At 44.5% G+C, this 27,835-nt stretch overlaps 1 protein-coding gene across 1 annotated transcript in view; it reads right to left on the bottom strand.

The window, feature by feature from the left end:
• Positions 1-18,494, bottom strand: part of tmem266 (transmembrane protein 266) — a 66,406-nt gene extending 47,912 nt beyond the window's left edge. The window contains exons 1-2 of the mRNA XM_060853678.1: positions 18,418-18,494; positions 13,611-13,799 (exon numbers count right to left, since the gene is read on the bottom strand). Coding sequence (XP_060709661.1) covers positions 13,611-13,799; positions 18,418-18,494 — 266 coding nt within the window. The remainder of the gene's footprint in view (positions 1-13,610; positions 13,800-18,417) is intronic.
• Between the last annotated feature and the right edge of the window lie 9,341 nt (positions 18,495-27,835).

Raw genomic sequence — 27,835 nt, 5'->3', positions numbered from 1 at the left:
TAGTGGTAAGCAGGAGCATTAAGGGTCATGTTCGAATAAAGATAAAGCATTATCTCACGGAATGGACAGAATGGGTTGAATAGGAGAATGTCCTCTTTCAAGGCTGAGATACATCATGTTGGAGCTGGCAAGAAGTGAAAGGGAAGTAACACTGAGAGCTCTGGGTAGATTCTGGGTTGGGCAGCATTGAGATCCCAGAGTGAATATTCAGTTGGTGTTAATACAATGCTAACAGTGTTTAAATGGGCCATGTAACTTTCGCCTACCATGTTGGCACTGATGACAGCCATCTGTTGTTTCGGATGGACATTGTCTGCCTTTCTCCAGCAAACCAGGGTTTATTTAGACCCCGAGAGCCATTCGCAATGAAACTCTCTGGAGTGTAGCTCAGAAACCCCTCTTACAGGATCATGCTACAGAAGCTTCCTCTTGTAGGTTGTCCCATCCTCCACAATTGTGTTCACATTTGCTGGAGACCTTATATCTGAAGTGCATCAGGACATTCATGCAGTGCTCTGCCATCCGTGCTAAACCATCTTTCACAGTTAAGGTGACCTATAGGTGAGGTCCTTTGGTCAAAATTAAACTTATTGTGTGCAACGTTGCACATTGTAAAAAGAAAGATTTGCCTTCATATGTTTTTTTATTACAGCCTTAGGATGTCCTAAATCCCTTTGCAGCTAACTAAGTCGTTTCTGATGGTGTAGGTGTAATTATGAAATGGTGCATACCATTTGTGCACAGCAAGATCCCAGAAACACCAATAAAGACCAGATCATCTGTTTTTGTGATGCTGACTAAGAGGTAAGTGTTGACTGTGATGCTGAGGAGAATGCACTTACTCCAAACTGTACCGTGATATATTTAAGCCCACCCAAGACGGCAAAGGGCCTTTGGTTTAACACCTTGTTCAGAGACGGCAGCTCTGGTAGTAATGTTGCTACTTTGGAGCTCAACGGCCTGGGTTCAAATCCAACCTACTCCATTTGTAATAACATCTCTGAAGAAGTTGGTAAGAATATGCTTGAAATTTTGAAAAACATAAGAATAGATAAGGCCCCTGGGCCAGACGGGATATACCCAAGGTTTCTATGGGAAGTGAGTGAAGAGATTGCTGTGCCTTTGGCGATGATCTTTGTATCCTCACTGTCCACTGAAGTAGTACCAGATGATTGCAGGGTGGCAAATGTTATTGTCTTGTTCAAGAAAGAAAATAAGGATAACCTTGGGAATTAGAGACCAGTCAATCTTAAGTCAGTGCTGGGCAAATTATTGGAGAGGATTCTGAGAGACAGGATTTATGTTTTTTTGGAAAAGCATAGCTTGATTAGAGATAGTCAGCATAGCTTTGTGAGAGGCAGGTCATGCCTCACAAGCCTCATTGAATTCTTTGAGGATGTGATAAAACACTTTGATGAAGGTAGAGCAATGGATGTAGTGTATATGAATTTTAGCAAAGTGTTTGATAAGGTTCCCCATGGTAGCCTCATGCAGAAAGTAAGGAGGCATGGGATACAGGGAAATTTGAAAGTCTGCATACATAATTGGCAGAGGATAGTAATAGATGGAAAGTATTCTGCCTGGAGCTCGGTGGCCAGTGGTGTTCCGCAGAAATCTGCTCTTTGTGATTTTTATAAATGACTTGGATGAGGAAGTGGAAAGAGTGGGTTAGTAAGTTTGCCGATGACACGAGGGTTGGTGAAGTTGTGGATAGTATGGAGGGCTATTGTAGGTTGCAATGGGACATTGATAGGATGCAGAGCTGGGCTGAGAAGCGGCTGATGGAGTTCAACCTGAGAAAGTATGAAGTGATTTATTTTGGAAGGTCGAATGTGAATGCAGAATACAGGGTTGAAGGCAGGATTCTTGGCAGTGTGGAGAAACAGCAGGATCTTGGGGTTCATATCCATAGATCCCTGAAAGTTGCCACCCAAGTTGATAGGATTGATAAGGTAGTGTATGGTGTGTTGGCTTTCATTAGTAGGGGATTGAGTTTAAAAGCTGCGAGGTTATGCTGCAGCTCTATGAAGCCCTGGTTAGACCACACTTGGAATATTGTGTTCAGTTCTGGTCATCTCATTATAGGAAGGATGTGGAAACTTTAGAGAGGGTACAGAGGAGATTTACCAGGATGCTGCCTGGACTGGAGGGCATGTCTTATGAAGAAAGGTTGGGGGAGATAAGGCTTTTTCATTGGAGAGAAGAAGGATGAGAGGTGACTTGATTGGGGTGTACAAGATGATAAGAGACATAGTTGAGTGGATAGCCAGAGACTTTTTCCCAGGACGGAAATGACTATCATAAGGGGGTATAATTTTAAGGTGATTGGAGGAAGGTTTAAGGGAGATGACAGAAATAGATTATTTACACAGAGAGTGGTGGGTGCCTGGATTGCACTGCCAGCAGTGGTAGAAAAGTCAGATACGTTCGGGACATTTAAGCGATTTTTGGATAGGCACATGGATGATAGTAAAATGTAGGTTAGTTTGATTTTAGAGCAGGATAAAAGGTCGGCAAAGCATCGAGGGCCAAAGGGTCTGTACTGTGCTGTACTATTCTATATTCTATGTTCAAAAAGTGGTCAATTTTATATCCACATTGCTACTATCCCTTTTATTTCATGACCTATCACTTTCCTTGCAAGTCTATTATATGGCACAGTACTGTATGTCTTTTGAAAATTCATGTACATCGCATCAACAGCACTGCTCTCATCAACTCTCTCGGTTACCTGTTCAAACACCTCCAGCAAGTTAGTTCAACATGATTTTCCCTTAACAAATCCATGCTGACTATTCTGAATTACCTTACATTTTCCATGTGATTACTTTTCTGGTGTGTGTTTGTCCAATGCAGGCTGAAATTCAATATCACTGCATCCATTTGGTTGGTGTGGAAATGTGTGATGACAGACAGAACTGTTCTGAGCCTCACTACAGTTCGGACTGGATTTCAGTGTAGGCCTCAAGCGATGAAATATTGTATTCACTTATTTCATCTGTTGCTTTTGCCAATATCCTCATTTAACACCATATCTTAATGATCATAGGAATCTTGCACTAAAACAAGGAGCACCAGATCGGACTCAATAACAAACAAAATAAGATCCATTGCATCTCAGTGGAAAACCAAATGTGTCAGAAAGAAACTCCTAGTTTTCTGGTAATGCCTCGGAGCTCATTTTCAGCCTGTGGGCATGTGAATGGTGCCATCTTTAAGATGGATAGAATCATAGGAACCCTACAGTGTAGAAACAGGTCATTAGACCCATTGATGTTGACACAGACCCTCTGAACAGCATCCACCAGACCCTCCTCTATCCCTGTAACCCTGCATTTCTCATGGCTAACCCACTTAGCCCTCACATCCAAGGGCACTACGGGCAATTTAGCAAAGCCAATCCACCTGACCTGTACATCTTTGGACTGTAAGAGAAGCCAGAGCACCCACGCAGACACAGGGAGAATGTACAAACTCCACACAAACAGGCGCCCAAGCCTGGAATCAAACCCAGGTCCCTAGTACTGCGAGGCAGCAGTGCTAACCACTAAGCCATCATGCTGCCCAGCATCATTAAGAGTGGCAATGCCAGCTTTAATATAGGCAGCTGTAGTGACATTGTACTGCAACATACAAATGTTCATTGCTTCACCCAGTTGTGGTGCTGCCCAGTGTGGCAGAGACCAATAGATATTTGACATACAAGGGATTCAAAGTGGTCGGCAGGAAGGTGCAGTTGATGGTACAATCTGATCAGCCATGATCTTATTGAATGGCAGAGCAAACCAGAGGGGCTGAATGGCATACTGCATTGCTGATGTGAAGGCCCTTCCAAGTGGGCTGAACATTTGGGAGGGTGTAGTGAAGGTTGATACAAGTGGATCTGGGGCTTTAAGTTATGATGAAATCAGAACTTGCTTCTGCTGAACTTTTGAACAGTCACGATTGAAGCCATTAAGTTGTTGAACGATCCAGATGATGCAGTTGCAAGGTGTCTCACCCCATGCTATGAAATGGAAGGCATAAGTTTATAATTAGCTCACCTCAAATGTAGGAATCTATATATGAATTTGATCTGCAGTCTAAACAGCAGAGTCTGAGACAACTTAATTCTTTCTAAATGAGTTGGATAGATATCAGGGAATGGGGCAGGAATGACGTTGATAATCAAATACTTTCGGTTATACAAACAATCCAATGGACGGACAGTGGAAAGGGTAGAGCTTAACAAATAGAGAAGCTCCTTGAATGGATTTACTATCCAAACTGGCAAGCCCTGGTTCAACACTAACTTGCATTTTGTTCAAACATTTAATATTGTGAAACATCCCAACATGTTAAACAGGAGGACTATCAACAACATTTTACACTGAGCCACATAATGAGACTTTAAAAGTTGAAGTGTCTCCAAAGTGGTGGCTTGAGAGGAGGAGGAGAGAGAGAGAGAGATAGAGAGGATGCTATTTCATAAGGTGATGTCTAGGTGGGGGTTAGCTGCCTCACTTGACTGGACAGCTGGTTTGTGATACAATATGTTACCACAGCATGGATTCAACTGCCACACAGCCTGAGGTTACCATGAAGGACTCTCCCTTCACCCAAAGCATGGTGATCTTCTTTCTGTCCAGGAGCAAGCAGGTGGGATTATTTAGTTTGGGTTTATGGTCGGCTTAGATTGGTCCGACTGAAGAGTCTGTTTCCATACTGTATGACTGTCTAAGAGAACAGTTCTATGGTGTTGTAAGAGAATGGTGACTTTACCTTTGTATGGTGAACTAGGCACCAAAACACTTAGAGTTTATTGTAAATCTATAGTCAAGTACAAACATCAGCTTCCACTTTACACTTCTGGAACCTTTCCCTGTCTGGAATTCAATACCACACTGAGAATGAAGTCAGCTATTTCTTTTTAAATAGACTCCTCAGCAAATCAATAAAAACAAAAGTTACCAACACTGCCCACCAGGAGCAGTAAGAAGCCAGCTCACCCCAACCCTGTTAACCCACATTTCCCATGGCTAATCCATCTAGCCTGCACATCCCTGGACACCACAGGCAAATTAGCATGGCTAATCCACCTGACCTACATGTCTTTGGATTGCAGGACGAAATCGGAGTACCTGGAGGAAATCCATGCAGACGTAGGGAGAATGTGCAAACTTTACATGGACAGTCGCCTGAGGGTAGAATCGAATCCAGATCCCTGCTGCTGTAAGGCAGCAGTGTTAACCCCTGAGCCACCATGCCACCCACATTATATTCCACCTGTCAGGTTTTTGCCCACTCACTCAATCTGTCTATATCCCTCTATGGATTCTTTGTGCCATCCTCACCATCTATTGTTGTGTTGTCCACAAACCTAGTGCCATCCTTAACCAGTGAACCTAGACCCCATGAGATCCACCTAGAGCTTTGTTCCAGCTTAGGTAACTGCTAGAGGCATTCAGCACCAGCAATGATGACTTGCACTTACATTAGTCCTCCCTGTCTGTAATGTGCCTCAAGGCGTTTGCCAGGAGCACAATCAGTCAAGGTTTCACAATGAAAAGGCCAATCATTTGGTCACTTCAGCAACCATGCTGAGGTGTGGGGGATCCCATTTGACAACCCCAGAGTGAACATGAGGCATTGGGTAGAGGGGTGGGAGTGATGAAGTGTGCTGGAGGAGGAGAGGGCTTGAGTGCTCTGGAAGCACCGTGGGTGGCACGGTGGCACAATGGTTAGCACTGCTGCCTCACAGCGCCTGAGACCCGGTTTCATTTCCCGACTCAGGCGACTGACTGTGTGGAGTTTGCACGTTCTCCCCGTATCTGCGTGGGTTTCCTCCGGGTGCTCCAGTTTCCTCCCACAGTCCAAAGATGTGTGAGTCAGGTGAATTGGCCATGCTAAATTGCCCGTAGTGTTAGGTAAAGGGGTAAATGTAGGGGTATGGGTGGGTTGCGCTTCCGCGGGTCGGTATGGACTTGTTGGGCCGAAGGGCCTGTTTCCACACTGTAAGTAATCTAATCTAATCTAAAAAAAAGAGATCAAAATCCATTATGGTCGATGGTCCCATGTCATGGGACATTGGGAAAGCACAGGGGTGAGCTGTTGTGAGATAACTCCATAGAGGCTGATATCCTGTCACCAAATTATATTTTATTGACACATTGATGGTACATGGACCCTAACCAGTGTGATGATGCTGCTCCTTTAACAAGCTTATGCTGTCCTTGGCTTTTTTTCCCAGAGAAGTTGTAGAAGACACAGACTCTGAAAAGTTTAAGTTCAATAGGCCTTAGGGCCAGCTTGATTATAGCTAACAGATACTGCCTAGAAAAAAGGCTTTCAAGTTTTAAAAAAAACTTGTGCAATGAAAGGGAAGTGGCCAGTTCTCCTAGCTCAGCTTTTCTCTGGGTTGGTTTGGTTTTGGGCAGTCTGGCTATTCACCGAAAGCAGTCAGGCAGCTTTGAAACTGCTGGACCCAAAGAAGCAGGTCCATGCTGATCCTCCTCTCTCTCTGAAATCTCTCCTGTAAGACCCTGGGTTTGATTTTACCTTTTGTGCCAACAATGCAACATGAGGATTGTCGCAAGTATCTGGAACAGCATCATTAAGTTGGGACGATCTGTTGGGTTTTCGGATAGGTTAAGTTATTTGGTATTCTGTTCTCTTTTGTTTGTGTTTCATCTGGTAATCTTGTAAATAAATCGTTTTGTTTAAATCTAAGTGGTTTGACCAGTTGCATCCCTCCTGGAATATCCACATTACACCAGCTGAAACAACTAGCAAAGTTAGGGTCTGGGCTACTTTCTTGAAATGTTTATAAGGGCTATGGCCTGGTCCATAACATCAACTAGCTCAGTCCAGTCACTGCAATTGTCGCACCCTAGAAAATGCAGTAGCCAATTCTGCGCATAGCAAGATCCCACAGACATGAAATCTGGTTATGAACAAATCATCTCCTTTCATGATATTGTATGAGGGATACCTGTTGGATGGACTGATTGTGGTACATTCAACGTACTGATGATGTTTCATATGTGACTATGCTACATTCAACACATTGAGTGTATTGTTCACAATGCCAGACAGAACACCAACGCCTATTGAGTGCTCCAGAAAACAGGGAAAAGGGGAGAAATCAGGAGGATTAAAAATAAGCAACCAATTATTCAATACTGAAGATGCCTGCGGACATTAATTCTGCAGTTGTGGACTGGACAGAGAAAATGAAAAGCCACCCAAGCAACACACCATCACAATTTTCAAGCTATTAAATCAAATCCTGAAAGAAGTGAATTAAGTGGAGGTGCCTTAGCTGCTGCTGCAATAAGCATTCCCTGCAGTAGACGGGAGTGCGTGACCTGTTAGATAGTAAGATGCCCTGTAGGCCTCTCCTGGGTGCTCCTTCAAGATAAGTTACACTGCACACTAATTAAATAAGCAGGAACTGCTGCCTGCTTCCTCTCTAGTCCCCAGAGAGGCAATACACAGAAAAGGAGCTTTGTATTCTGTGTGTGTATGTGCATATGTGTGTCTATTCAGCACTCGCAAGATACTCTCTGCCTTTAAACTTCCTATCCTCATGTCTTTTCCACTCCTTTCCATTCTATTTCTTTTGAGTAAGGTCTCTTCTATTATCAGTGAAGATAATCATCTTCTTTTCTCTGTAAGTCATTTCTATTCAGTATATGACAATGAGGCAGCAAGGCAAGCACATTGATTTTTCTGGAATCAGCCTGTCAGTGTTCAACAGTGAGTTGAAATCAGTCTGTAAAACCACAATGTAGGCCTGAGGCAGGGACTGTTATTACTTTTCCTTTTTGCAAACCTGCAAGGAAAAGTCAATTATTGTCTAAACTTCATAAATATTCATACCCTCTGACAATACTTCCCAAGGTAATCACACAGCGATATATTGAAGCTTCATACATAGAGACACACAGACAGAATGGGTAACTCACTGCAAAACACAGACTGTTAGAATTGTGTATAGCATCATAGTGTTGAATTAGAAACCCTACAGTGTGGAAACAGGCCCTGTAGTCCTACAAGACCCCACCAATCCTCCAAAGAGTAACCCATCCAGACCTATTCCCTGACTACTCTACGTTTACCCCTAACTAATGCATCTAACCTACACATCCCTGAACGTCATGGGCAATTCACCTAATCTGCACATCTTTGGATTGTGGGAGGAAACCCACACAGACACAGGGAGAACTTGCAAACTCCACACAGACAAATGTGTTGCTGGTCAAAGCACAGCAGGTTAGGCAGCATCTCAGGAATAGAGAATTCGACGTTTCGAGCATAAGCCCTTCATCAGGAATAAGAGAGAGAGCCAAGCAGGCTGAGATAAAAGGTAGGGAGGAGGGACTAGGGGGAGGGGCGATGGAGGTGGGATAGGTGGAAGGAGGTCAAGGTGAGGGTGGTAGGCCGGAGTGGGGTGGGGGCGGAGAGGTCAGGAAGAGGATTGAAGAGCTTCTGTGCAGAGGAGATGACCTGGGGGGTGCAGTGAGAGAGGGACTCACTGAAATCCTTGTAGAGGGAGGAAGAGAGCTTCTTCAAGGAAGGCATCCTTGTAAGAGGATTCGCAGTAGGTTCCTGATGAAGGGCTTATGCTCGAAACGTCGAATTCTCTATTCCTGAGATGCTGCCTAACCTGCTGTGCTTTGACCAGCAACACATTTGCAGCTGTGATCTCCAGCATCTGCAGACCTCATTTTTTACTCGAAGATTTTAACCTACTGCGAATCCTCTTACAAGGATGCCTTCCTTGAAGAAGCTCTCTTCCTCCCTCTACAAGGATTTCAGTGAGTCCCTCTCTCACTGCACCCCCCAGGTCATCTCCTCTGCACAGAAGCTCTTCAATCCTCTTCCTGACCTCTCCGCCCCCACCCCACTCCGGCCTACCACCCTCACCTTGACCTCCTTCCACCTATCCCACCTCCATCGCCCCTCCCCCTAGTCCCTCCTCCCTACCTTTTATCTCAGCCTGCTTGGCTCTCTCTCTTATTCCTGATGAAGGGCTTATGCTCGAAACGTCGAATTCTCTATTCCTGAGATGCTGCCTAACCTGCTGTGCTTTGACCAGCAACACATTTGCAGCTGTGATCTCCAGCATCTGCAGACCTCATTTTTAACTCCACACAGACAGTTAACCTAGACTGGAATTGAACCCAGGTCCCTAGTGCTGTGAGACAACAATGCTAACCACTGAGCCACTGTACTGCCCATATTGCAATGAAACAGACCCTTTGGTCCAACTCGTCCATGCCGACCAGATATCCTAAATTCACCTAGTTCTATTTGTCAGCATTTGGCCCATATCACTCTTATCCCTTCCTATTTTTGTATCCATCCAGATGCCTTTTAAATGCTGTAATTGTACCAGCCTCCACCACTTCCTCTGGCAGCTCATTCCATACATGCAACACCATCTGTATGGAAAACCTACCCTTTAGGTCTTTTTTATATCTTACTCCTCTTACCCTAAATCTATGCCCCCTTGTTTTGGACTCCCCTACCCTGGGAAAAAGACCTTGGCTATTCATGCTATCCATGTCTCTCATGATTTTATAAACCTCTATAAGGCCACCCCTCAGCCTCTGACACTCCAGGAAAAATACTCCCACCCTATTCAGCCTCTTCCTATAGCTGAAGGCCAACCCTGGCAACATCCTTGTCAATCCTTTCTGGACCCTTTCAACGTGGTGAGTAGGATAATCCTCCTACCAGATAAAGTGAGAATAAAAGTCTTGCCCAAACTTTCATTTTGTACCTGTATTTCTATTTCATATCGTTCTGAAGACGGGTCATTGGAACAAAAACGTTAACTCTGATTTCTCTCAACAGATGCTGCCAGACCTGCTGGGTTTTTCCAGCAATTTCTGTTGTTGTTTAATTTTGTATTGCTGCATTGGATACATGGGACTGCATTGTATGTGCTATATTAACCATGTTGCACATATTAGCTGGACTATGCTATGTTTAATAAACTAATATTGGCTTTCCTTCATATGTACGACCATTCATAAATGCAGAATATAGTTCAAAAGAGAGTTTTGTTCTTGAGGGGCTTACACTCCTCTGGACAAGTGTCACATTGCTACTTGAATATTCTGTGAGAGAGCCCTCCCAATTTTGGTACTAGTCCCCAGTAAGGTGGGCTTTAATAATTGACAAGGGTGCATTTGCCTTTTATTTTTTCTGTTGCCTATTTGACATCAGCTGATCCATCTGCTTTCATTCCTATTTTGAGACTTTGTAGTGGTTGAGACAACTCAGTGGTTTGCTTGGCCATTTCAGGGGGTAGTTAAGAGTTAGGCTCCTTGCTGTTGGTGTGGAGTCACATGTAGGCCAAGTAAGGACCACAGTTTTTCCTTCCTTAAAGAGCATTAGTGAATCAGATGGGTTTTTAATGACAATTGTTGGAAAAACCCATTTGGCCCACTGATGTCCTTTTGTGAAGGAAACTGCTGACCTTACCTTGTCTGGCCTACATGTGACTCCAAACCCACAGCAATGTGATTGACTCTTAACTGCCCTCTGGACAATTTGGGATGGGCAATAAATGCTGGCCCAGCCAGTGACATCCTCATCCCATCAAAGAATTTAAAAATTGATAACGATTTCACAGTCACCATTAGATTTATGTTTCCATATTTTTATTGAATTCAAATTTCACCATCTGGATTAAGAACCTAGATCCGCACAACATTACGTGTGTTTCTGGATTCCCAAATCTAAAATCACTAGACCATTACTTACCCAATAAAACCTTTCTGTTTGTCTTTCAAACCTCCAGAATCCATAGTACTTTGACTTTACTTTGAGTTATATCCAGTCTCCAGTACTTAGTCAAAATAACCTTTGACATTCTGTTGTAACCATTCCTGCCTCTGTGGTTGAGGGAGTTGGTTAGCTCACCGAGTGCTGGGTTATTATGTAGATGCTTTGTTACCGTGCTCAATCCCGGGCCTTCTCTGTAGCGGTTTGTACACTGGGTCTATCTCTAGGTGTTTGTTGATGGTCTTTTTGGTTGAAAACCAGGTTTCCAAGAAGTCTTCGGCGTGTGTCTAGTTAGCTTGTCCTAGAATGGTTACTTTGTCACACTTTGGAAAGTGACACTCAGCCCACCAGACCAGTCTCCATAAAAAACCAAGCAGAACAGAATGACAGTGCTTCACCCTGATGATGTTACCTAGCGCAGTAATGAAACATCTACATGATAAGCCAGCAGCTCGGTGGGCCAGTCAATTACCTCACCCACAACCCAAGTTACAGGTCTTCACAAAAACCTTAAAAACCTCTTTTGTTCTTGTCTCATTGTCACCTCCTTTTTTGCATTTTATTATTGTCCCTATTAACAATCAACCTCTGCTGCTCTCCATCCAAACACAGACTTCTATATTTCTGTTCATTCCCTCTTGTTTCTCTGGCCCTGAATATTTTCTTAAAAATTGATCATCTTTGACATGTCCTTCTTCTGATGAAAGGTCATTGACCTGAAACTTTAAATCTGACATCACTCCCTCACATAGCTGCTTTCTAACCTGTTGAATATTTCCCAGCATTTCCTGGCATCTACCCCACTTAAATAGATGGTAAGATCATCTGTCTCATCACTGTTTGTGGAATCTTGCTGTCTGTGAAAGAAAATGACTGTGGGATGAATTTCCAGGGGAAGTGCAGTACACTTAGAACATTTAAAAGACATTTGGATAAGGAACGTTGGAGCAATATGGGGCAAACACAGGCAGGTGGGACTAGTTTTGTCTGGGATTATAGTTGACATGGACTGGTTGGACCAAGGGTCTGTTTCTGTGCTGTATGACTCCATGACTCTGACTGTATGACTGCCTCATTTGCCCACATTATAACAGCAACTTTACTTCAAATTCAGTGTTAAATCAATTGGCTGTGAGGAGCTTTGAGAGAGCCTGGGAAGGTGGCGGGTGCTATGTTAATGCAAAATGCTTTTCTTTCAACCTGTTCACTTGGGACACTTTCTGAAAAGGTTTCACCTGCTTTGACATCTTTGGTAAAAACATGAGCTGCAATAAATTATCGTGCTCTCATCCAATATTCAAGGTAATCAATTGATATTATTTCAATCACTTTTGGTACAAAGTAATTTTGTATTAATCACTTCCAGGCAATGCTCAGTAACTAGCAGAAGGAAGGAAACCTTCATTGGGCTTTGCTGTTGATGGGAAAATTGATTGTCAACGTGGTGGTGCCTTGTTAAATATTAATCACAGACGTAATAGTGCAACAACAATTTAAATTGCAATTAATCAAATTACAATTTGTCTCAGAATAATAGCTGGATTACTGCCTGTAGTTTGGAGAATAGAAGTTATCCTCTTTAATTTCAATAAGCAGAAGCCAGGGATATCTTCTGAGCTATTTTGCTTTAATGAACATGGGAATTAGGAGTAGAACTACACAGTTCTTGAAGCATCTTTCACTGTTAAATAATGACATGGTGAAGTCACTTACCAGACCATAGGGCTGCTCTCCCATTAGAGTGAGATAGACAACTGGTGTTTTTTTTATTTGATTATTATTATCACATGTACCTAGGTACAGTGAAAAGATCTGTTTTGTGTTTAGTACAGGCAGACCATACCATACAAAGTGTATTAGGGTAATAAACAGAGTGTGGAATACAATATTAGGGCAGCATGGTGGCCCACAATGCTAGGGACCCAAGTTCAATCCCAGCTTCGCGTGACTGTGTGTGTGAAGTTTGCACATTCTTCCCGTGTCTGTGTGGGTTACCTCCTGGTGTTCCGGTTTCCTCCCACAATCCAAAGATATGCAGGTTAGGTGAATTGGCCATGGTAAAATTGCACATAGTGTCCAGGGAGCTGTTGGTTAGGGGTAAATGTAGAGTAATAGGGGAATGGGTCTGGGTGGGTCAAACTGTGGAGGCTCAGTGTGGACTTGTAGGGCCGAATGGCCTGATTCCACACTGTAGGGTTTCTATTTAAAAAAATATGGCTGCCGAGGAGTGCACAGACAGCAACATCAACCTTTAAATATAAAATTTGAGAGGTCCATTCAGAAATCTGATAATAGTGGGGAAGGGGCTACTCTTGAATTTGTCGGTACACATGTTTACAGTTTTCAATCTCCTACCCGACGGAAGAGATTTGAAGAGATTAGAACCGGGTTGGGAGGGGTCTTTGATGATATTGGCTGCCTTCCCAAGGCAGAGAAAAGTATAGATGGATGGAAGGTTTACTTGTGTGCTGACTCAACTCACTACACCTCAGTCGAGGGTCAGGATTAAAAAGGGGGGACCTTTAGACTAAACTCAGCCAGAGGCATGACTGACCCTGCAGGTTGTGCTCGGAGATAGCTGCATGATGGTGGATTAGTATCCAGGAATAATCAGCACCCTTATCTCATGCAGTCTAAATTATTGCTCCCTTTGAAATTTGGCATTCTTGCATCTGTCCTGATGAAAACAGCATTTCTCTTTCTATCAGCAATACTCAAGTTCTGTTCTAATGAACAACTATAAGTGTTGAGACCAGTAGGAAGATATCAAATTAAAGAGCTTTCTTTTCCCAAAGATAAAAAAAAGGAGCCGAAATGTCTGATGACCTGCTCACCTCTCTCTTTGATCGTCGTCATCCATGTTGGAAAGTAGCTGTGACCCGGCCAACGAGAGGTCAAGTGCAGCCAGGGGCAGGTCGCGATAGCCGAAGCTGACAAGTTGCACAGGGGCGATGCACTGGCTCTCCTCCTCCACCTGCTGCGAGATGATCTCAAGGTCTGACACAGTCCCTTCCTGACCAAGCCTACCAAAGACAAGATTGCATGTCAACACAGTGTGTGACAAATCCCCACAGTGCTTTACTGGAGCTTTAAGCTACCTTTCTTTCAGCCGTAAGGATGGATCTCAAAAACAGCCATTATTCAGTGCAGACATTTTCCAGTTTCTGTAAAGTCTTTCATAAAAGCATAAATCACTGGACCCGAAATGTTAACTCTACTTTCTCTCCTTAAATATTGCCAGACCTGCTGAGTTTTTTCAGGAATTTCTGATTTTGTCTCTGATTTCCAGCACCTGCAGTTCTTTTGTTTTTGCAAAGTCTTTCATTTATTCACTTGCCTCAGTTGTACAAAAACATTCAGTATTCGGGCTGCCATTTTATGATGTTTCCCCACAGTGTCAAAAAGGGTTTGCATTTATATAACATCTTTAACATAGTCAGATGACACAGTTCACAGGAGATTTATCAAACAGAGTGAGATACTGGGCCATGTACAGAAGTATTAGTGTCAGTAGTTAAAAGCTGGGTCAAAGAGGCCCATTTTAAGGACTAGGAGAATGTGAGGACTGCAGATGCTGGAGATCAGAGTTGAGAGTGTGGTGCTGGAAAAGCACAGCAGGTCAGGCAGCATCCGAGGAGCAGGAGAATCGACGTTTTGGGCATGAGCCCTTCATCAGGACAAGTTTCTGATGAAGGGCTCATTCCCGGAATGTTGATTCTCCTGCTCCTCGGATGCTGTCTGGCCTGCCGTGATCTTCCAGCACCACACTCTTGACATTTTGGTAGGTAGTTATTGGGAACTTCCACACTTTAGGACCCAAAGATCGGAGATATAGCTATTAATAGTCAGATGATGAAAATTGGGAATGACAAATGGAATATTCTCAATTATTACAAGAGGAATGGAATATAAAAATATGGCTGTTGTACAGGGGCTTTGCTGAGACCACATCTAGAGTACTGCTTGCAGTTTTTGATCTCATTATTTCAGAAAGAGAATAATTGTATTAGAAACTGTTCAGAAAAGGCTCACTTGACTTTTTCCTGAGATGAAGAGTTTAGCTCTTAAGTGAAGGTAGGACTGAATGCATCCATTGGATTTTGAAGAATAAGAGGCAGTCTCATTGAAACAAGTTAGATCCTGTGAAGACATGACAGGATGGATGCTGAAAGGATGTTTTGCCTTGTGGGAGAGACTAGAACCAAAGGACGCAGTATTAAAATAAGGGATCTCCCACTGAAGATGGGATGAGGAGAATATTTTTTCATTTTTCCAAGAGAACCGTGGAGGCTGAGTCATGGAATATTTTTAATGCTGAGTGATATGGACTCTGGACTAACAAGGAAGTCAGTAGGTACTGGAGGACAGACAGGAAAGTAAAGTTGAAGGCACTATCTGATCAGGTGTGGTTTATTGAAAGGCAATGCATGCTTGAGGGGCCGAATGGCCTCTTTCCTGTTTCTGATTCATTTGTTAGCATGTAGGAATGTCTATAAGCAAACACAGGTTATAAATTAGCTCTAGTAATTGGTATGGCTCTCTCCTCTCTGAGGTAGTTGTAGACTCAAGTCCCACTTCAGAGATCTTGTCACAAATTCAAGGCTGACACTCCAATGCAGTTCTGAAGGACAGCTGCACAGTTTGAGGGGCTATCTGTCAAATGAAATGCTAAACTGAGTTTATAAAAGATTCTGTGGCACTATTTGAAAACAAAGAGGAGAGTGATCTCTCCTCAAGTATCATGAGTTAATAATTATCCTTCAATGTACATTGCTGTTAAAAAGATGCAAGTATCTGGTCAGTATCATTTTTTTTAATCTCAGGGGATGTGTGCATCATTGGCTGGACTAACATTCATTGTCCATCCCTAAATGTCTCGATAAGGTGATGGTGAGCTCCCTTCCTGATTCGCTGCAGTCCATTTGGTGTCAGTAGACCCACAATGCTGCAGGAAAGGAATCCCAGGAGTTTGACCCAGCAACACTGAAGGAACAGTGTTATATTTCCAAGTCAGGGGAAGCTATGGGAAGGAGTGGAGCAGTGGTAATATCACTGGGCTAGTAATCCAGAAACCCAGGTTGATGTTTTAGGAACATGGGTTCTAACCTCATTGAACAATTCTTCCACCGCCTTCGCCTCCGTGCCTACTTTTTCAACCAAGACTCTCGCCCACCCTCTGACGACCCCTTCTCCCACCTCCAACACACCCCATCCACCTGGACACCCCGTGCTGGCCTCTTGCCCGCCCTCGATCTCTTTATAGCCAACTGCCGCCGCGACATTAACTGACTCAACCTGTCCACCCCTCTTACCCACTCCAACCTCTCACCCTCGGAACGTGCAGCCCTCCACTCCCTCCGCTCCAACCTCACCATCAAACCGGCAGACAAGGGAGGCGCGGTAGTAGTTTGGCTCACCGACCTTTATACCGCTGAGGCCAAACGCCAGCTTGCGGACACCTCCTCCTACTGCCCCCTTGACCATGACCCCACCTCCCACCATCAAACCATCATCTCCCAGACCATCCATAACCTCATCACCTCAGGGGATCTCCCAGCCACCGCCTCCAACCTCATAGTCCCACAACCCCGCACCGCCCGTTTCTACCTCCTGCCCAAAATCCACAAACCTGACTGCCCCGGCCGACCCATTGTCTCAGCCTGCTCCTGCCCCACCGAACTCATCTCCGCATACCTCGACACGGTTCTGTCCCCCTTAGTCCAAGAACTCCCCACCTACGCTCGGGACACCACCCACGCCCTCCACCTCCTCCATGATTTTCGCTTCCCCGGTCCCCAACGCCTTATCTTCACGATGGACATCCAGTCCCTGTACACCTCCATCCCCCATCACGAAGGACTCAAAGCCCTCCGCTTCTTCCTTTCCAGCCGTACCAACCAGTACCCTTCCACCGACACCCTCCTTCGACTGACTGAACTGGTTCTCACCCTGAACAACTTCTCTTTCCAATCCTCCCACTTCCTCCAAACTAAAGGAGTTGCCATGGGCACCCGCATGGGCCCCAGCTATGCCTGTCTCTTCGTAGGATATGAGGAACAGTCCATCTTCCGCGACCACACTGGCACCACCCCCCACCTTTTCCTCTGCTACATCGATGACTGTATTGGCGCTGCCTCGTGCTCCCACGAGGAGGTTGAACAGTTCATCAACTTTACCAACACCTTCCACCCCGACCTCAAATTCACCTGGACCGTCTCAGACTCCTCCCTCCCCTTCCTAGACCTTTCCATTTCTATCTCGGGTGACCGAATCAACACAGACATCTACTACAAACCGATTGACTCCCACAGCTACCTAGACTACCCCTCCTCCCACCATGCCCTCTGTAAAAACGCCATCCCATATTCTCAATTCCTTCGTCTCCGCCGCATCTGCTCCCAGGAGGACCAGTTCCAATACCGTACAGCCCAGATGGCCTCCTTCTTCAAAGACCGTAGATTCCCCCCAGACGTGATCCACGATGCCCTCCACCGCATCTCCTCCAGTTCCCGCTCCTCCGCCCTTGAGCCCCGCCCCTCCAACCACCACCAGGACAGAACCCCACTGGTTCTCACCTATCACCCTACCAACCTCCGTATACAGCGTATCATCCTTCGTCATTTCCGCCACCTCCAAACAGACCCCACCACGAGGGATATATTTCCCTCCCCTCCCCTATCAGTGTTTCGAAAAGACCACTCCCTCCGTGACTCCCTCGTCAGGTCCACACCCCCCACCAACCCAACCTCCACTCCCGGCACCTTCCCCTGCAACTGCAAGAATGCAAAACTTGCGCCCACACCTCCTCCCTTACCTCTCTCCAAGGCACCAAGGGATCCTTCCATATCTGCCACAAATTCATCTGCACCTCCACACACATCGGCTATTGCATCCGCTGCACCCGATGTGGCCTCCTCTATATTGGGGAGACGGGCCGCCTACTTGCGGAATGCTTCAGGGAACACCTCTGGGACACCAGGACCAACCAACCCAACCACCCCGTGGCTCAACACTTTAACTCCCCCTCCCACTCCACCAAGGACATGCAGGTCCTTGGACTCCTCCATCGCCAGAACATAACAACACGACGGTTGGAGGAAGAGCGCCTCATCTTCCGCCTGGGAACCCTCCAACCACAAGGGATGAACTCAGATTTCTCCAGTTTCCTCATTTCCCCTCCCCCCACCTTGTCTCAGTCGATTCCCTCGAACTCAGTACCGCCCTCCTAACCTGCAATCTTCTTCCTGACCTCTCCGCCCCCCACCCCACTCCGGCCTATCACCCTCACCTTGACCCCCTTCCACCTATCACATCTCCATCGCCCCTCCCCCAAGTCCCTCCTCCCTACCTTTTATCTTAGCCTGCTGGACACACTTTCCTCATTCCTGATGAAGGGCTTATGCCCGAAACGTCGAATCTTCTGCTTCTTGGATGCTGCCTGACCTGCTGCGCTTTAACCAGCAACACGTTTTCAGTTCTAACCTCATTGTAGCAGATGATGAAATTTGAATTCAGTAAAGGAAAATTTGAATTAAAAAGTTAGCCAAATGGCAACCATGAAATCACTGCTGATTGTCTTGCCAGACCATAGGACTGCTCTCTCTTGAAAGACAACTGGTAGTGGCTTAATTTGAGGCTCACCATACTTCAGGTGAGGGGAGAGGTTGAGAAGGAGAACCCTTCATGGTAAACTCAGCTTGTCTGGCTGTTGAATCCATGCTGTTGGCATCAAATTTTATCACAAACCAGCTGATTGAGCCAACTAACCCCCAACTGGGCATTACTGAATGAAATAGCATCCTCTCCACCTCTCTCTCCTCCTCTCAAGCCTACCTCTTTGGACACATTTATCCTTTAAAGAAATAAATCTTTATTAAGCTTTACCCAGTCTGGTATACATGTGACACACAGCAATGTGGTTGATTCTTAACTGCTCTCTGGCCTTAGCCAGCCAGTCAATAGACAATTAGGGCTAGGCAATAAATGCTAAGTCAGACAGCAATACCACAACTCAGGAACAAATTAAAAAAAACTCAGGATATTGTGTGGCTTGCAGATGTCAGTGTTGCCACATATCTGCTGCCCTTGTCCTTCGAGAGTAGTTGTGGTTGTGGGTTTGGAAGGTGCTGTCTTAGGGGTTTTGCATTGTTGATTTTGAAAGCTCGCTCTACACAAACTGACTGGCTCCTGTCTTCTTGCCTGGAAAACAATCTGGGATGAACTGAGGCCCTAAAAGATGCTTTATACATGCACCTTCCTTCCACTTTTATAAGCAGTGATATGTGCTCGTGAAATGCACCGTTGCTGCAAAACTTTGAGAATTGCTGGTCTAAACCCTGGAGCAGCGACTGTGAAGTCTAGGAGATCTGACTCAATCGCAGTAGCAGATTTGCAGTGTTGTCATGGGTTATAATGGATGACAAGCAGCATAAAAATCAATTACCAACCTGCTACACTCCTGCCTGTCTCTTATTGCTTAAAAGCATTTCCACACTTAGTGAAATATTTAATTATAAAGTTAATCGTTTGGCTCAAGCCGAGATGTACCCAGCAGCTGTTAGGAGCCAGCCCCCCCAGCAGGAAGCTGACAGTAGTGGGTAGCTCAGCTCTAAGCATAATGTGCAATTCCGACCCTTTCAGCAGTTTAATCCTGCAACTTGCAATTCTGTCTAAATCTTAAGCAGAGTTGGGCAATAGGGGTGCAGAGCTTGTATGGAGCCCCCACTCTGAACAAGGTACAAGGAAAGAAAAGGCAGTTTACAGCTAATGAGGTACTTTTGAAATATGGTCACTGCTGTATGCAGAAAGCACAACAGTTACATTTGTGCACAGTAAATTCCTGGACAATCTGTTTTGAGTGATGTTCATTGAGGGATAACATTCGCAAGAAAACTAGGAAGGACTCCCTTGCTCTCCTTTAGATTAATGCCCGGGGATCTTTTACACCCACCCAAGAGCGCTGGATTAAAGATCTCAGTCAAAAGACAGTTCTGTCCCACAGCACAGCAGTAGGAAGGTGGTGGTGTAGTGGAAATATCACTCAGCTAAATAATCCAGAAGCCTAGGCTAGGGTCAAGGTTGGTGTTGATCCAAATCCCACCAGGGTAGATGGTGAAGTTTGAATTTAACAAAATCCAGAATTAAAAGCTGGTGTAATAGTGACCATGTAATCATTGCTGATGGTTTTAGAAATCCATCTGATTCACTAACGTCCTCCAAGGAAAGAAATCTTTCTCTCGTGTAATTTATGTGTGACTCCAGACCCATAGCAATATGACTCTTCCTGCCCTCTGAAGTGCCACAGCAAACCAGTCAGTTCAAGGGCAATGAATGATTGGCAAAAAATGCTAACCTTGGGCAGTGATGTCTACTTGCTACGAACAAGTTAAAAATAAACCTCTGCTGGCCTTGACTTCATATTCAGGTCAATGCAGTGGGACTTGAACCCACAACTTGTGGGGAATTCCATGTGCCCCTGACCATGTTTGTGGTGTAGCCGACGTGATGTTCCTCTTCTGTTTGCAAATGGTGTGTGTGTGTGTGTGTGTGTGTGTGTGTGTGTGTGTGTGTGTGTGTGTGTGTGTGTGTGTGTCAGAGCTGGTGTGGGGGGTGTCAGGGGACAAAACACTATGTAGACCTCAATGATCTGAAGAGGCTCATTTATATTTTCTTCGATAAATTGCAAGAAAGTAATAGGGCTCAAGAGAGAAGCCTGTGCTTGATTTCAATTCCCTGTGGGGTTGTTATAATTTAAATTGCCAATTTTGTGTCTTAATAATGTCTTCTGACAATCAATACATTACATAATCTGTTGCATTCTGTTTGTCTACATGTGCTGCTCAGATAATTCAAATTGTTAAACAAAATCTTTTGTAAATCTGTCTCTGCTTACTCCAGTCTCCCTCTCCCTGAGTAGCCTGTGCTATCTTTTCCCATTTAACCTGTGCTCACACTTACTGATCAGCCAAGGTTCACTATCCTTGAATTGCCCTGTGTTAATTGCTTCTGGACTAGCTCAGGCACTCAATAGCATGAGCATCACCAGCTCCTAGATCATCAGCTTCCTGAGGGTTGTCACTGACAATAAATACCACTGGTCCAGCCATATAAATGCCAAGGCAATGAGGACATTTCAGAGTCTGAGTACTCTGTGCTGAGGGCTGAATACCCAACATTTCTCCCCACCTAAACTGCCCAAGTCCAGAACATTCTCCACTTGCCTGGATGGGTGACCCCGATGCCCGGAGGTAGAACACCTCATGGGCACCGCCCTCCTGACCTGCCCATCACTTTTCCCATCTATCCGCTCCACCCACCCGACCTGTCACCTTCTCCCTCAACTTCACCTGCCTATCGCTTTCTCAGCTATCTCCCCCCCAACCCCACCCTCCTCCCATTTATCTCTCAGCCCCCCAGCCCACAAGCCTCATTCCTGATGAAGGGCTTATGCCCAAAACGTCGATTCTCCTGCTCCTCGGATGCTGCCTGACATGCTGTGCTTTTCCAGTGCTACATTCTCGATGGTGTTGCAACAAACAGTCAAGAAACTTGACACCATCCATGACAAGTAGCCTGTTGGATTGGACTTCCATCCACCACCTGATATGATTACTCTCTGGCAGTCCATGGATGTAGTGAGTATCATTTACAAGATGCAGTGTGCTACACCCTTAACACTGCCATTGACAGAAACTCCTAAGCACACAGCCTCCAATAGCTAGAAGAACCAGAGGGCTCTGATGTGATTGAGAGATGGTGCCTCCTTAAACTGATGCCAATCACTACCTTTGAGACAGGATGTGATGTATTATTCCCATGATTCTGAGTCATAAAAGAACAGAAATCATGGAGGTTGAATATGTCTCCGCAATGTTACAGATATCATAATATCGATGTAGTCTTATCTTCAAATAAAAATCCCCATAAAATTATTTTCCCAAGTTTTTAATATAATTGTATGTTTGTGATAATAAGAATGCAACAGAGGGTAGCAGATGCATCACATCCAAGTACCCTTCCAAACCACACACCAAAATAGATTCAGCTGAGTTCTGGTATTTGCACTGATGATGAGAGTCTAGGACAAAAGGGATATAGCCTCAAAACAGAGTAAGGTCATTCAAGAGTTTGTCAGAAGTCACATGACACCAGGTTGTAGTTCAAAGGATTTAAATTAAATCACAATCTTTTGGAGTGTTGCCCCCTTGTCAGGTAAAATGGCTTCACCTGAGGAAGGAGCAGTGCTCTGAAAGCTTGTGATTTCAAGTAAACGGGTGGCACGGTGGCACAGTGGTTAGCACTGCTGCCTCACAGCGCCAGGGACCTGGGTTCAATTCCCGCCTCAGGCGACTGACTGTGTGGAGTTTGCACGTTCTCCCCGTGTCTGCGTGGGTTTCCTCCGGGTGCTCCGGTTTCCTCCCACAGTCCAAAGATGTGCGGGTTAGGTGAATTGGCCATGCTAAATTGCCTGTAGTGTTAGGTAAGGGGTAAATGTAGGGGTATGGGTGGGTTGCGCTTCGGCGGGTCGGTGTGGACTTGTTGGGCCGAAGGGCCTGTTTCCACACTGTAAGTAATCTAATCTAATCTAATCTAAACCTATTGGACCATAACCTGGTGCGGTGTGACTTCTGACTTTGTCCACCTCAGTTCAACACCAACATCTCTATATCATTCAGGGAGAGACGTTAACAAGCAATATCCTGCAAAGAGCAGTGGATGCTGACTCAATTAACCATTCTAAGCCAGTGTTCTGAAAAAGGATCACTGGACTCAAAATGTTAGCTCTGTTTTCTCTTCACAGATGCTGCTGGACCTAGTGAGTTTCTCCAGCAATTTCTGGTTTTGTATGGACAAAATCAGCGATGGACAGAGCTTTGTTAGACAATGGATTCTGGATGATGGTGGATGCAGTACAAATACAAATCAGCCAGAATCTCATTGAACGGTAGAAATGTTCCAATTCTTCAAGCTTTCATTCCAACAATGATTGACAGCCTGTGTATCAACAGGCCAAAATTCATCCAGCATTCTCTGAAGAACAAACTGAGATGTTGGCAATGTGACTGAATATTTTGTCTAATATTCATTCTCAGGAGGTCTATTCATTGATATTTATTGACCAGCCTGATTTACCCTGGTGCTGAGACCTCCTTGGATGCAAATTGGTTCAGTGGGGAGCACAGCACATGTATAGACACCCTGGAGATGCATCAGACAGTGAACAGGGCTTCAGAGACCCAACAGGCAGGACAGAAAGTGATTGACCCAACAATAGACCACCTTGGAAGTCAGTTGAGAGTTAACTACAACGGGTCAGACAGCATCTGAGGAGCAGGAAAGTCAATGTTTTGACCCAAACTGTTGACTTTTCTGTTCCTCGGATGCTGTCTGACTTGCTGTGCTTTTCCAGCTTCACATCGATTGACTCTGACTTCCAGCATCTGCAGTCCTTACTGTCTGAGAGTTAACTACCACTGGTTTCTATTCAGAGTCAGCAGAGTTTTCAAGATACAGCATTCTTTCCAATTCTTTAAAGAATGTTAATCAATTTTTATCAACAGGTTTGTGGTTAATGCTCCTGGCCTTTTACTTACAGACTTTTTGTTTTAATCAAATTCAAACTGTCAAAACACCACGGAAGGCTGCAACTCACATTCTTCAGATTGTACTATAACCAATGTACCACCATATCATAGAGCATAGAACAACACAGCGCAGAACAGGTCCTTTGGCCCTCGATGTTGCGCCAAGCTGTGAACTAATCTAAGCCCATCCTCCTACACTATCCCATCATCATCCATGTGCTTATCCAAGGATTGTTTAAATCTCCCTAAAGTGGCTGAGTTAACTACTTTGACAGGTAGGGCATTCCACTCCCTTACCACTCTCTGTGTAAAGAACCTGCCTCTGACATCTGTCTTAAATCTATCATCCCTCAATTTGTAGCTATACCCCCTCGTACAAGCTGACGTCATCATCCAGGGAAAAAGACTTTCACTGTCTACCCTATCTAATCCTCTGATCATCTTGTATGTCTCTATCAAATCCCCTCTTAACCTTCTTCTTTCCAATCAGAACAGACCCAAGTCTCTCAGCCTTTCCTCATACGACCTTCCCTCCAGACCAGGCAACATTCTGGTAAATCTCCTCTACACCTTTTCTAATGCTTCCATATCCTTCTTGTAATGAGGCGACCAGAACTGTACGCAATATTCCAAGTGCGGCCACACTAGTGTTTTGTATAATTGCAGCATGACATTACAGCTCTGGAACTCAATCCCTCTACCAATAAAACCTGACACACCATATGCCTTCTTAACAGCACTATCATCCTGGGTTGCAACTTTCAGTGATCTATGTACATGGACTCCAAGATCTCTCTACACATCCACACTATCAAGAATCTTTCCATTGACCCAGTACTCTGCCTTCCTGTTATTCTTCCCAAAGTGAATCACCTCACATTTAGCTGCATTGAACTCCATTTGCCACCTTTCAGCCCAATTCTGCAGTTTATCCAAGTCCCCCTGCAACATTCCTCCACACTGTCCACGATTCCACCGACTTTAGTGTCATCTGCAAACTTATTAACCAATCCACTTATGCCTGCGTCTAAGTCATTTATAAAAATGACAAACAGCAGTGGTCCCAAAACAGATCCTGGTGGCGAATATCCTTTGACTTTTGCCCTCTATAACTCAGCGAGGTCAACTGGAGCATCACTGCCACTCTGATTGAGATTAGCTAACTTGGGAATTGTATTTAGGACATCCCTAGAACTTCATGGCTCAGTCTCTCAAACTGTCGTCCACATTGTCCCACTGAGCCAAAGACAAAACCTTAAAGTGTTTTTTTTAATAATGGTGAGGCTATTATTAATTAGCTCTAATAATAATGGTAATTATTCTATTATTACTAGAGGGTTTTATATCAATTATTAGTTCAAAATTATTTAGCTCATAATTGTCCAAGTACAGTAGTTGCTATGTTCTTACTCACCATATGTTCTTTGTACCTGGTTCCTGGAGGTGTGCTAGACACTGCAGATTTTAGTCTATTTGGAAATACTGAGAACACCACGTAAATTGGTCACTGTCTCTAAATGACATCAGCTCCCTTAGCTCTAATTGTTGGAAAAGATGAGAGAGAAAGAGTGGGAGACTGAGTGGAAGTGAGAGAGGGTACAAGAGAGAGATCGGTTAATAAACAATGTAAGTAAGTGTGTGAGAGAGACAGAGAGGTTTAGAGATTGAGTGAAATATCCAATAGTGAGAACGAGAGCAGGGGTTAATTAGTAATTCCCTGACAGAAGAGCTTTGAAGGCAATTTAGCGACCCCAATGACACATCAATTGAGATCAGTAACCTCAGCAGAGATGGGAAATCAAACCTATAAGCTGCAGCTAATCACATTGAAAACTCATTGGTTCTTTCTGGGATGTTTTACACCCTATCTTTATGATTCCCCTGTGATGGAGCATTATCCTTGCTTTTGTCATCTCCAGTGTCGACTGTGTCAATGCTCTACTGAATGGTCTGCTGACCTCCATGCTTTCCATAACCTGCAGCTCACCTAAACCTCTGTGGTCCATACCTTACCTATCGCTCCTGTGCTCACCAAGCTGATGGTTCCTGGTCCAGCATCATCAATAGATTTTAAGTCCTCATCTTCCGTCCAGTTCCCCTATGGTCTCTTTCCCTATCTCTATTTCTAGAACTTCTTCCTGCCCTTGCAATCCTCCAAGATCTCAACATTCCCATAAATTCTATTCTTTTGCAGCCATGCCTTCAGTCTTTTGAACCTTGAACCTTCTACACTCCCTTGGGATGTAGGTGTTTATCTCATGAGAACAAATTGGGCTTTTTCCATTGGACTGTAGAACAATGAGAGGTGATCTCTCTGAAGCCTAGCAGATTCTGAAGGGATTTGACAAGGTAGATGGGTGGGGGGGGGGGGGGGGGGGGGGGGAGAGATGAAAATGAGGGGGCACAGTTTTGGAATAAGTGGTCACCCTTTAAGGATGGAGGACGATGAGGCTCATAACTTTATGGATTTCACTTTTTTAAAAAGCAATGGAGACTGGGGCGTTGAATTTATTCATAACTGAGATATTTTTGAGGGGCAAGGGAATCTAGGGATTTGAAGAGCAAACAGAAAAGTGGAAGGCAGCAGCTTGCCTTGATCTTGCTGAACAGCAGTGCAAGCTATAGGTTGAAGGGACTACTCCTGCCCCTAAGTCTTACATTCCAGAACTTTATAAAGATGCTTCTTAACAATTTCTCATTGGACCAAGATTCTGGGTGCTGATGTCGCTTCATGGCCCCATGTCGAATTTGACTCGATAGTTCCTGCGTGCAAAGTGCTTTGGGATGTTCGGCTCTGCTGACGGTGCTACGTAAATGCAGTTTTCCTTTGTTGCCCGTTGAGCCGCTGAAGTTTCTCTGTTGTTCTGAACTCAGCACAAAGTCTGCAGCTGGGATTCTGAACATTTAAATTTAGCAATGAGCGAGCAGTTCCTCTGGCTGAGGCAGCCTCCTAAAGATAGCGCCAAATGTTCAGAACCCACGGCCACATTGTACCATCTGTGGCTCCGAATATCCCTTGCTGCGCAGTCCTCACCTCCTGCTCAGTCATGGGACTGTTCCCAGTCTCTAAGATGCCTGTTCCAGCACTGGCCCAGAATTTGGACCAACATCACTAACCAACATCACTAAAAGAAAAACACAGATTGTCTAGTTCTGTATTTAAAAACATAACCAAAAAAAAATCACATTGTGTGCTCCTCCCTTTGCTTAGATCAAATATTTTCACCTTAACTCCAATTTCCCGCACAACTCCCACAATCCGTGATTCATTAGTGTCCAATAATGTATTGATCTCTGTCTTGCATATAAAAACTGTAAAGTTTCCATAGTCCCACTCTCTCATCAGAGAGAGAGAACCAGTGGTGAGTTTAACCTGAGGGTCAGGTGAAGATAAAGGTTGAGAAGGATAAAGATTCACGTCAACCTCAGTCAGTGTGGGAGCTGAATCCACGCTTTTGGTATCACTCTACATAGCAAATCAGTCAACTGAGTTCATCGTCTTCCAAGTCTTGAGCATGCTCAGTGACGGAGCATCCACAGAGTTGGTGAATCCCAAAGATCCATTGACTTATTTCTGCACACCACAGTGTTCAGTGACTGACTATTTATTGTGATTGCACCCTCCTCATCAACCAGGGAAAAGATCCTACCAACTCAGTTGGAAATTGGATGACCGAGTAGAGGTAATACTGTTTGAATATCTCCATCAAAGTCTGGACATGAAAAGTCCCTTGATATAAATGCCGTTTACTTTCCTAAATACTTTCTATATCTGTACATTGACCTTCTAGTGATTCTGAACAAGAACACACTGCTTCCTCTGAATTCCAGCATTTCTTCTTCCCAACCATTTTTAAAAAATAAGGACTATATTACAGAGTACTAACACTTTTTTAAATTCATCTTTTTACTGGGAGGATGTAAGTGCCACTGGTTGGACCAGCATTTATTGCCTATTCCTAATTACCCTGGAGGAGGCAATAGTGAGTTGCTTTTTTGAACTGCTGCAGTCCATGTAGCAGTTAGGAAGGGAATTCCAGGATTCTGACCCAGTGACGGCAAAGGAAAGGGGATTATATTTATATGAAGGGCTTTTGTCTATTTCGCTGCTCGTTGGATGCTGCCTGAACTGCTGTGCTCTTCCAGCACCACTGATCCAGAATCTGGTTTCCAGCATCTGCAGTCATTGCTTTTACCTCGATTATATTTATAAGTCAGCACTGTGTGTGGCTCAGAGGGGAACTTGGTGGTGTCCCTTGAGTTTGCTGCTCTAGTCTTTGGGGATGGTTGAGATCGCAGGTTTGGAAGATGCCATGGTAAATTTCTGTAGTGGATCTTGATGGTACACACTGCTGCCTCTGTTTGTCAGAGAGAGGATGGTGTCATGATAGTATTGTTCAGCTTAGCAACTCAGTGATTTAGATAAATATGCTGGGGGCAACAGGTTCAAATCCCATTAGAATCACAAAGTCTTA

This window comes from Hemiscyllium ocellatum, chromosome 42, assembly GCF_020745735.1.
Source record: "Hemiscyllium ocellatum isolate sHemOce1 chromosome 42, sHemOce1.pat.X.cur, whole genome shotgun sequence".
In the NCBI taxonomy this organism is placed as follows: domain Eukaryota; kingdom Metazoa; phylum Chordata; class Chondrichthyes; order Orectolobiformes; family Hemiscylliidae; genus Hemiscyllium; species Hemiscyllium ocellatum.
This window is presented reverse-complemented; position numbering and strand designations above follow the sequence as displayed.